At 43.3% G+C, this 12,081-nt stretch overlaps 1 protein-coding gene across 1 annotated transcript; it reads left to right on the top strand.

Annotated features, from left to right (window-relative positions):
• Positions 1-1,176: 1,176 nt before the first annotated feature.
• On the top strand, positions 1,177-11,727 carry PHALS_14454 (Phosphatidylinositol kinase (PIK-L5); the record flags this gene model as incomplete). Its single annotated transcript, XM_024730272.1, has 3 exons — positions 1,177-3,957; positions 4,030-4,541; positions 4,617-11,727. The coding sequence occupies 3 exons, from the start codon at positions 1,177-1,179 to the stop codon at positions 11,725-11,727; spliced, it is 10,404 nt and encodes a 3,467-aa protein (XP_024580565.1).
• Positions 11,728-12,081: the final 354 nt, after the last annotated feature.

Here is a 12,081-nt window from a genome sequence, read left to right on the forward strand (position 1 = left end):
ATCTCCTCAAAAAGAACAGTAATTGAGCGACGGGGTGCGACAGAAGGATGTCCTGTTTCTTCCGAACCCAGATCGTCCATTCACGTCGTCTGTGACTCGTCAGTCTTTGCAATATACCGTACTTTGCTTTAGGCAAACTTTAATGAGCATGGGCGACCACGCGTTATAGTCTCTTCAGCTTAAATCTGCATTTTTTTCACCAGAACGTGCTACTCACAATTATGTATACCCTCATCAAATCTAGAGTGTACCTGCTCAGCTCGATGAGGTTTGTGATCTGCACAGATCATGTGTCGTTACGCACAGCGACGTCGTCACCACATCACTTACAGAAGGCAACATGGTCATCCTGCTCCGCCAAGCATACCATGCGAAAATGTGTAAGCCGAAAAAGCTCACTATGTTGGTCGGTTCTGCCTCGCGCGTCGCTCCGTCCTTGATTTCTCGCGTGTGCATCGCCGTTTGATGTGGTACTTCAAGCGAGCGAGTAGAATGCAACGTGTTCGCGTTAGTGAAAAGCTTAAAATCGTAGTTTTTAAGACTCGGATGGCGTTTTATCCAGGCACGTGGTGGCATGGCCGCCCCGCTTTAAGGTTTGCTGGAATACAACTCTGACCTCATAATACTGGATACTCATGATGAGAATGTCAGGTACAGAATATTGTTTGAGGCACAAAATACCTCTTTTGGGTGGCCACCCCATCGACAAAGTTTTTGGCTTACATGAGTAGCTTGTAGCCATTGTCTCGGGTAAAGATCCGGACTACACTGCGAGTTTCGGCAATCACTGTTCAAGGTGCAATGCACCAGACTGGACATGTCAACTGCTGACCAATCGAAAATAGATGGTCAGACGGAATGCGATAGTTGCTCGGCGGAAGCTTCCCTTCAGAGCACTTGCGGCCGCGTACAACAATCCGCATAAACTAATGCGCGGAGGTTGGGTTGTTACGCTTCACCCAGGAGCGGAACAGAGATCCTCCATTGTAGCTAGTTGTTCATCTTTTAGAAGGGAGGACATATTTACGATTTATTTGATTTAAAAATGACAACTGTAAATGCCTAAGTTCAAAATTGAGAATGTAATTTATATAATATATATATAACAACCCAGCAGACATAATGTACAATACACAATTTTTCATCAACATTCATCAACCTACATTCCTTTACAGAATGGTGGCTCGGTCGGAGCGTGATGCGGAATGGCTCAAGTTTTCGACTTTGTGCAATGAGCTGCGCAGTGTCAAGAATTCAAAAGGGGTGTCTGCAGCTGTTGAAAAGGTACAGACTTATCTAAGTGACAATCGAAGTCGCCAACTTGTACACCGATGGCGAAGTTGGGGCTATTTACTAAACTGTTTGCTCCACGTACTCAAAGAAGAAATGCGGACATATCTTAGTCTGAATGCTGGTGGTCATAAGCGTAAGATACGTCCAAGGATACCACAACTGAGGTACTGGCACTATCTACGCGCGGAGCTCGAGACGGCACATGTGGCGGCAGATGGCCCTATGTTGCACTTGGATCCTAATGGACGCGATTGCATCTACCAATTATTTATTTTTGCAGTAACCGTGATTGACCGCCAAACGACAGTTGATTCCGATCCGAATTTCGAGACACTTGTAGACAAGGAGGCGTGGCTCACAGTGGAGATTTTGGTGCAATATCGCGTCTATTGTGCTATCTTAGATGATAAAGACTGGAAAAATATGCTGCAGCTGGCGCTCGGTAGTATATCTCATAAATTCGATGAAAAATTAATTGGAGATGTCAACACGGCAGCTACGCGAGCCAGGGTGATCAATTATTTGATAAGAAATTGTCCATTTGACTTAAAAGGAGACTTATTGTTGGGAATAGTGGACGAAATTGAAAGTTGGTTTGAAGCTGCTACAAGTGAGTCTATGGAAAGAGAAGGAGATAATCTGCTGCTTGTGATTGCATCGACGATGCTGGAAACACTAACAGATTTAACAAGGATGAGTTTCGGATCGATAGGTCCGTATCTGTTAAAACGTGGACGTACAATACTGGAGTTTATTGTCGCATCAAACAAAGCGAGGAGAAACGGACTACGAGGAGCTCCAGCAGAATTTCTCATGCTATTCTTCGAATTGTACCAGCACAATGTGTGCCCAGAGTCAGAGTTATGTTATTTAACTCCTGTTTCATTACTGCGTGAGATGAAAAAACTCATTCATGTAGCATTGGGCCCAGATGAGATCAATACGCTCATGACTCATTTTAATTCAGCGAGGGAACAACGACTAGGTAATGCGCTAGGAATCGATGATCAAGGGATTCGTCATTTGGCATGCACAGCCGATATTATCTTTTATCATGACTATCTAGTGACGGATTTACTGACAACAAGTGATTCACTGATGCAAGATGATGACATGTGTGATCCTCTTATTGTTGGTAAAAAACGTTTGAGATCCACCTCAACTGTCTTAGCTTGGGAGACTGTGATTGAACAACTTTTTGACAGCTCGCGTGTAGTTACTCAGCATCTTTCAATGAGCTCAAGTTCTTCTGCTTCACAGCGCCAAACATCTACTTTATCGTATTTGACAAGAGGTTCGTCTATGTCACAGCGAACAGATGCAAAACAGAATAATGACGCAGGCTCATGGCTGCTTCTACTTCTCTCAATATTGACGCGTCACGGCGACTACTACGTACTTAATCGTATTGGAGACCTCATGTTGGTGATGCAGAAGCTTACCGATATCCTTACCGCGAAAGAAATGGGCAAACTGCAAACGCTAACGCTGCAGGTATTAATACAACTGGCTGCTCTTTCTGCTCGACATCGCAACGTGTATCTTCGTGATCTGAACGAGTACTGGGCAACAATTTGGCATACGTTGTTACGCACTGAGCTTCCCTATATTCGCATTACCGAAGGAGTCGGACTGGCGCGAGGTCAAGCAGGTGACACTGTACTTACGCTGCTAAATTGCTGCATTTCTTTTGGATTAATTTCCGAGAGCATGATTGAAGCCAAAAGTATGGAATTGTGGAATCTTCCAGCCTTCCGACAGCCGAGCGCAGACACCCCAGTCTCTCGTGGAGATCCTATGATGGCTGATGCGAGAACCTCGATAGCCTCCATGTGCACTTTGCTGTGCCTTCTTCGCCACGTGCAAGTACCTCCTAACATACCCACAGCAGGACTACAAGGAACCACCTCGTCCTTGCTTGGCGAGAATCTTTCAGAGGAGCATGATATGAAACTTCTTCAATCTTTATTTGACCATCTTCGTGATCAGGTGCTGTGGAGAAAAGCAGCGATGGAAGGAAACCCTACAAATTCATATACTAAAGGAGACTGGCAAACTGCAATATCTCCATTGGTCTATGCATCTGTAATTCAAGTATTACTAAGATCAAAAAAATTTCTAACTGACACACGCGATACTATTTTTGCACCAGAGTTGATTCGCAAGCTATCAGCAAATCATGTCAAGCAATGTGAAAGCGTTGCTAATGGAGAAGAACTAAATGGATTTGGCATTGCCTTTTGTATGCTGGAAACTGGACTCGATCATCTTTCAATGGCATTTCCGGACACAACAGGAGTCAGGCCTCACGCTCATTCATTACTACTTCAAGCATTTTTGGGTAGAAATTCTGAGAATAACGATCTAAGCTGGTACAATGGGATTAAATTATGTGCAATTAAAGCTGATGATCAATTCGAGAGACTTGCTGTGCCACCTACTCTCATGAATAAGCTGATTCCGTCCCAGCATACATTTCACCTTTCTCATGACTGCTTCTGCAAGGATCAAATTTCTCAGTCCATTGCAATTGGACGACTTGCACGACTCCAAAAAAATATTTCTTACTGGTTTTCTCATCTGCTTTCAGAGATATCAAGCACATTGCCTTCAGATGGATGCAATCAAACTAAAGGTTTGCGCATGCTGGCGAATTTATTTGACGTACGTCTTCGCGATATAGGTGGATTGTGGCACACTTCTGGATCTAAATTTGTGTTGGCTTGTCGATGACAGGTTGGTCTTGTTCTTGCGGCATTGTACGCATCAGAAGATTCAGAGTCAGCAAAAAACCATCAGGAAAACAACAACCGCCTTCGCGTGCTTCCGCTGCTAAAACATTTTTTCACCATCGTTGCGGATCACTTGAAGCCAAGCTTAATAAGGCAAGCTCAGCAAAGTCAGTCAATGTCGAAGAGCGTATTGCGAACCTTGAGAAGGTTGCACACACTAATCATCATCTTGCAAGGAAGAGACACAATTAAGAAATGCTGTCACCCTTCAGCATATCCAATCGAGTTGCGCTTTCCACCAGATCTTCGCCTGTCCATAAGAGCTATCGTCAGTACTTTAGAGGAATCTCTTGAGATACTAAGTGGAGGAGCTGAGATGTCTCATGACACAACGATACCTGTGGTTTCCCGCCAGCAAACTGGTTTCAGATCGCGTGGTGGTACGTCTGGCCGGCCCTCGTCGTCGCAGAATACAGGTCAACCTATACAAAAAGATTGGGATGTCATGGATGAGGGGTATGTTTCTTGAGTCAATTTTACCTCATTGATTTATTTGACAATGTAATATGGTGTTGTTGTATTTTGTACCAGAGAGGACAATGACATATTGCGTGACCATCCTCCCAGTAATGTACTTCGAAAGAGTATTGGATTATGGTGTTTTCGGTTGATTTTGCTGTTGAAAAAAGATAGCGGACTTCCGTCAGTTAAAAAACATGTGGTAGCGATTAAATTTGATCCGGATTTTGTGCTGGCAGTGGCAGTTCTTCTCTGTGGTGTGGTTGGACCGGACAGTCAAGAAGCATTTGTCACATTGATTGATTATGCAGCAGACGAAGGCATGCGCGAAAACGGCACAATGTCAACTTCACGAAAAGGAGGTCCACGAGCAGCTATTTTTCTCTCTCAAGTATTGTCTGCTCTATTTCTCGCAGGGCTGATGCATGAAAAGCGACACAATCAGCACAGCGAGCGACACAATCAGCACAGCGAGCGACACAATCAGCACAGCGAGCGACCCCCTGGCATTCTAGTGGATTGCGCTAAAAGGCATTTAAAGTCGATGGCTAACTGTAGAATGAAGCAAAGCTTGCGAGTGGCACGTATGGCCGAATTGCAGTGTCTCGAGGTTTATTTTCGCCTTCACTCACACGAATTTATTGCTTTCGAGGAAGCGTGTATTTGTGGACTGACCGACTGCGACACAAGTGTGCGATTTGTCGCGGCCCGCGGCCTTCAAACGATATACTATATGTATCCACAAGGCGGTGAAGGAATATTTCAGCACTTTTTCAGTGCTCAAAAATCGTCATTAGATGAGCTCAAGTCACGACAGGTTGCAGTGACTAATAAAGACGAATATTTGAATGATGGTGATAATTTCAGATTTTCAAGACAGAAAATGGTTGATACTCGGCTTTGTGTGGACATGTGCTTATCAGTGTTACTCAGTTTGTATGTAAGTGCTTGCTCAACCCAGACAGCACTTGTAGAAGTTTTGATCGCTTGCGTTCAGATCGCTACAGTAAAAACGTCGTTGTACTGTGCTGGTACGCCTTCGCTGATATCACGGTTGCTGCAAGCAATCGCAGAATTTTATGCGTATGCAAACGTGTCCAGCTTGCTAGATGATCATTTTTGCGCACTGTGGCACCACTTTATAGCTGCAAGTAATCGGCCATTACTAATAGAATCTGAAGATAGAATAGAATGGATATTTAATTCTCCATCTGCTCCTCTTCCAAACGGAAAAGCGTTAATCCAGCAGTTTCCACTGTCAACTCTTCTTGGAGAGGACCTTAGCAAAAGTGCCCGGCGATCTCACTTTATGGAGAAAATGGATATAATTGTTTCTATTGGGGTTTTTCACTGCTTTATATCGAAAGATAACAATGGGAATAGAGGAAGCCAATTTGAATTTGTGGATGAGCTACTTTCGTACTTCTTGCAGGGCTACCAACTGAGCGAACAACAATCCGACAAAGTTATGTCAAATTGTGGAGTCCAGCTAACCACAGACCTGCTTGCGTTCTCGTTGATTTTGTCAGCTCATCGAAATCCAAAACTGAATCAAGTGGCACATCAGATGACTGAAGTTGTAAAGGAAAGAGTACCGCTGGAGCATCTCGAACATGCTGTTGTAAGCAAAATGACAAAATTTGTCATCTGGGACATCGTCCGGATACATGATGACCAGCTTGTGACTCAAAGCGATCAATGGTGGAATGCATTAAAAAGCTTTAAAGAAAATAACCCGAACTTTGATTGGAAGCTGGTCAATATGGCTGAAATGCTCTGCGAATTCCATGTCCTTTTATTGCGAGCACAGTCATTCGATCCAAGAGCAGAGTATGCCGTAAATTGCTTTAACAATTTCGTCTTGGAGACTCGTGTTGCTGTAGCAAACGATGCGATATTACAACGCTTACTGCTTTTGATATGCTTTCAGTCAATAAAAAACTTGGCTGTTCGGAATCGGCCGAGAATAGGAGGGATTTTATGTCGTCTTGTTCGTGACAGTTGCGAGCTTTACATGAAAAGTGCAGATTTATTCGGAAAAAATCTTTCTTTTGTGGTACAGGAAATTAGCGAAATATTATTTCAGTGCAATGTTACTTCTCAACGAGTTTTACATTTGAAAGTTGATGACCAAGCCGAATTGGAGAAAGTTATTTTTGCTGTGTGCAATGACTTGGCACGCGGTCTTGGCAAGTATGCCATTGAAATTGATTTGGTGCCGGATGGGATTGCAACAAGTCTTGATAAGTTGAACGCGACACTTATCAGCCATAGAGTCAATTTATCTGAGCTCTGTCAAATGGAGAAAGAATCTGTAGGCAACATAGTACTAAACACAGATGATCTAGCGAAACTGCAATTAGGGGAGTTCATTAAAAAAGAACGATCACGTGGAGTCAGGTTTTACAGCCCACTGGTTTTTTGTGTTACGCCATGTATAAATTCAACAAAATTGTTGAGTCGAAATCAAAATCAAACGAGCTCATTTCCAGATGTCCGCTTTTCAGCTGTCAGAACGAGTATTGGTTTGGTGCGAGATACGACAGGCTTGACTAAAAAGCTATTTGGAGAGCTTGCCTTTTCTCTCTTGCATCTTAGTTCATCCGAAACATTTGGAAGGTACGACGGCAATCGCGACTTATGCGCAAGCTTGTCAAATGTTCTAGGCGAGCTTGGAGCGCTGGATGCTTGTGAGTACGAGCTAAGCCCGTCCGAACAGGAGGCAGGTTTGTCCTGTTTGTATCAAAGGCACTTTCGTCGAGGTTCTCTCTGCGAGGTAAAAACGAATTACCTTCAAGTGATGTATGAAAGTGTGCTTGCGACTTTGAGCTCGCTGTTTTTTGAAGGAGCAAAACATAAAAGTATTTACCCGTCAGTTCTTGAAAAAACTTTAAAAACTGTAAAGGACGTGCTTAGTGTTGATGAAGGCGTGACAGCCCTAGCTCGGAGCAAGGATAAAGAGCTGAAGACGTTTTTGGAACAGTTCCAATGCTCACCACATTCGACTTGGTCGTCAGCTACTCTGCCTGATGGTGAGAAATGTGATTTTGAATTTAATCTCACATATCGAGAATTCCTGGAGCTTTGGACATCTGTTGGAGAGTTAAATTTTGATACATGGATTTGCTCTCTAACGTCCTGCTTAGCCAGAGTTTCATCAGATCCGATATTGAAAGCATGCTCTCAATTATGTGCAATGCGGGCTGACATGGCGATTTTTCTCTTTCCTTACGCACTTGATAACATTCTCAGAACAACTGGTGATCAAAAGAAAATCGAGTTGATTAAAGCGGCCGATGTTTCTGAGAAAAATGCAACTCTTTGGATGTCAAAAGCTGCTAGTGAAGGTATTAGATTAATATTGTTAGAGCTAGCAAACTTTGGCATGACATCAGTTGGAAATTCTCACTCAATATCAGGTGTTTCTCGACGGCTTCAGGCTGTGCAGCTTATTATTCATGGTATCAATTTTTTACGGGAGACGGAAAAAGCTCGATTTGTGGATAGTAATGGCAAATGTCATCACGTATCTACGAATAAAGGAAAAGGAACGAAGCGCTTATTTTCTGATGCATCGTCTTCTAAAATGAAACCACCTGAAAATAATCTGGCGTATGGCTATTTGGTCGACGTCGATCCTTTTATTGTTGCAAAGGCAGCTGTCTTGGTCCAAATGCCGTATTCAGCAATGCAATACGTAGAGATGTGGCTTGAAATGAATTTAGGTGGAAGAATTAAATCACTTTCTTCGTTGGATAATGAAGAAATGGTTAACAAACTTCGTGGCATTCTTGTTAAGGCCTATTCTTTCGATAGTGATAGTGACGGAATCTACGGTGTAAATGATGGTCGTACAATGAAATCACAATTGGTTAAATACGATCGCGAGGGGGAGTATGCGAAGGCCTTGCCACTATATGATGTCTCATTGCAGTTCTTAAATCACCAGCAGCAAATCAATGAAGAAACAATGAAAACTGATTCAAGTCTACTTTTTGAAGGCATTCTCGCATCTTTGCATTCACTCGGATACAATCATTTGCTCGAAGGCTACCTGCAATCTTTGCAACGTCTTGATCTCGTAAAAGACCATGGATCCACTTCTGCTCACACTTTGGAACACATGTATAAACGTGCCTGGGTGAGTATGCAATGGGATGCTGCACTACCTCGGCTTTCGGAACCCGTAATTTCTTGGAATGATCAAAGTTGTGAGAAAGCAACGCCAGCAAGATTTTCTCAACAGCAAACAATTTATGAAAGCTTGCGATCAATAGCCCACAGAGATTTTCCGCACTTACAACATGTAATGACCAACGCAAAAACGAACATTTTACGGTCTATTCAATTGAGTTTGCTTTCTTTCGAGAGTACTAAAGAGTCATTCTCGGCTTTGGCGCATTTACAAGCTATTCGAGAGATTGAAGAGTTGGCAAATTTAATCCAAGATTCATGCCCAACTCAAAAAGAAAGCAATTCCTTGACGCAAGCTACACTAGGATTGTCATCGCAGCTGAATGCATTTGTCGATCCTCAAAAAGAAGAACTAACAGCGATGCCTTTGCACGAGCGATGGCAACGACGACGTGGACGAATCAGAGGCGACTTTATCACGACAGAAAGTCTGTTAGCCCTTGAAGAGATCCTTATCCAAGTTTCTGAGCCATCGGACGGTGATCAGGTGACTGCAAGATTGTTTTTAGACCTTGCGGCGTTGAGTCGGAAGGCCGGGCGAATAGCAGTAGCCTACCGAGCCTTGTATAGACTTGACCAACTTCATCAGCGTGGATCACTGAGTACATTTGAGACAGTGTCGTGGCGTATACAGAAGGCAAAACTTTTGTGGACCCAGCAAGAGCCCCGCAGTGCAATATGGAGTGGTAAAAAGTTATCCTCCGAGTTGACGATGCATATTCAGAAGCAATCTTTATCTGCCACAGACACGGCAGCGTTAAAACTGCTGCACGTTAAGGTGCTGACGATGACTGGTAGATGGATTTCATGTCAGCGCTCTGAAAGCTCACAAGTTGTTCTAGAAGATTTCTTCCAAAAGGCCACGAGTATCATCAGTAGTATGGATGCAAACGCACTGTCTAGTCGACCTATAGATGCTGCGAAGGCACATTTTTCCTTAGCTAGCTTCATGTCGGCGATGTATCAGCAAGTAAGCTCTCGGGTAAATTCTCGAGAATGGCTAGCAGGGAAGAAAGTGGTACAAGCCAGACATGACGAATTACGAGAACTGCAGACGATGGAGCAAAGCATGCAAAACGAAAATCGAGCACATATTCACACGTTAAACAGAGAAGTTGTTTACGACATGAATGAGCGCTCAAAAGTGGAAGCATCAGTAGATCAGTTTCTGATCGGTGCTCTCTATAGCTATGGTAAAGGGCTGAGTCTATCCCCAGAAGCTGAGCTGGATACGGTTTTTCGTGTACTGTCGTTATGGCTAAATAATCAGCGTAAAGCGGATATCAATCGAGTGTTCATCGAGGAATTAATCGACTTGGTCCCCTCGTACAAGTTTGTGCCTCTCTCCTATCAAATTATTTCGCGTATTAGCAGTTCGAGTGATGTTGGTACTTTTCAAATAGCTTTACGGAAACTTGTGATGAAGCTGAGCTTACAACATCCACATCATACGTTAGTTCAGCTAATTGCTCTGAAAAACAGTGGAGATGTGGAAGGCAAAGGCGCGCTGCAATTTCGAACAAACGTTGGAGATGCAAAGGCTGAAGGCGCAAAAATATACCTGACTGAGTTGTTGAAGACAGAGCAACGCGAGCTACTTGAAAACCTCGATAACATCACAAACGCCTACATTCAACTAGCGCTGTTTGACACAAGCGAATACCACAACCAAAAAAAAAAGATTCCGCTTTCAAAAGTGCCCATTTTCGAGACAAACTCAGGGAGGTCTGGAACAACATCGTTTGATCAGTGTCTTCGAACTCATGCAAGACGTGGCGAATCTGTTGTGATGCCGGCGGTACTAACATCCAACATTGAACCGCAAGGAGATATGGACTACTCGAATATCGCACGCATGTATTCATTCGAGCCTCAATTTTCCATCACCGATAGTGGCATTCATCGTCCCAAAATCATTTTTTGCTACGGCTCCGATGGCAAGCGGTACAAACAGTTGGTAAAGGGTCACGATGACACTCGACAAGATCTTGTGATTGAGCAAGTCTTCGACACCATGAATCAGTTTTTGACGAAGGAGAAAACGACTCGCAATCGTAGACTGCGGCTGCGTACATACCGAGTTATCCCGCTCTCTCCTATTGCAGGTGTGCTTGAATGGGTGGAAAATACTGTGCCTTGGGGCTCTTATCTTGTCGGACGAACACCTAAGAACTTGTCTGCTCATGAGCGGTACCATCCACATGAATGGAAACACAATGAATGCCGTCAACACCTGAAAAACGCTCCAGATAAATTAGCAGCATTTCTGGAAATTGAGAAAAATTTTACTCCCGTTTTTCATCACTTTTTTCTCGAAAAGTTTCCCGATGCATCGGTATGGTATCGCCGACGATTAGCTTATGTCCAGAGTGCAGCAGTCACGTCGATTATTGGTTATATATTGGGCATAGGAGATCGTCATTCACAAAATATTCTCGTTCATGAAGAAACAGGAGAACTCGTGCACATTGACTTTGGCGTTGTGTTTGATCAGGGTATGGCTTTGTTTACACCCGAGACCGTTCCATTTCGACTCACTCGCGACATGGTGGACGGCATGGGAATTTCTGGTGTAGATGGTGTATATTCGCGTTGTTGTGAAGTAACACTCCAACTTTTGCGTAAAAAATCCGCTTCAGTTGTCACCATTCTTGAGGTCTTCGTGCACGATCCACTCTATCGCTGGACATTGTCGCCATTAAAAGCTCTTCGTATCCAGGGAGAACAAAATACGAAGTCGATGCACACGAGGAGCTCAGGTAAATTTGATGGAGTGGACAGCATGGAGAATACTCAAGCTCATGCTGAGCCTGGAAGTCTGGATGCTGCGGCTCGAGCTTTGATTCGTGTGAAACAAAAACTTGAGGGCTATGAAGATCCAAATGGCAGTGCATTAAGCATCGAAGGCCAAGTGAAACAACTTATAAGTATCGCTCAGGATCCACAGAATCTTTGCAAGCTCTTTCCAGGGTGGGCTCCTTGGTTGTAGCAAACTACATGAAAATAAATTTGTTACGAAATGTAAGATATCCCTTGGTGGATATCGAAGAAAGCATCGATTGTTACGGGTGAATCCTAAGTGACAAACTACGTATTAACGACATTTTTGGTGTCGGCGATTTCGATGAACCAAGAATGCTTTTAATGTGAAATTGTTCGAAAAGAAAATTTAAGCTACGAATTGCAATTTTTTAATATATGTGACTAACTGCAAGATAACATGATTTCACATTTTGATACTGGTCAAACTCACAATTTTTCGTCAAACCATCTGCTAAGAAACAGCTACCGTACTTCACAAAATAAAAGCCACTCAAAAAGATCACTTTTTTCTGATTTTCGT

The sequence above is a fragment of the Plasmopara halstedii genome, assembly GCF_900000015.1.
Source record: "Plasmopara halstedii genome assembly, contig: Scaffold_816, whole genome shotgun sequence".
Taxonomy (NCBI): Eukaryota; Oomycota; class Peronosporomycetes; order Peronosporales; family Peronosporaceae; genus Plasmopara; species Plasmopara halstedii.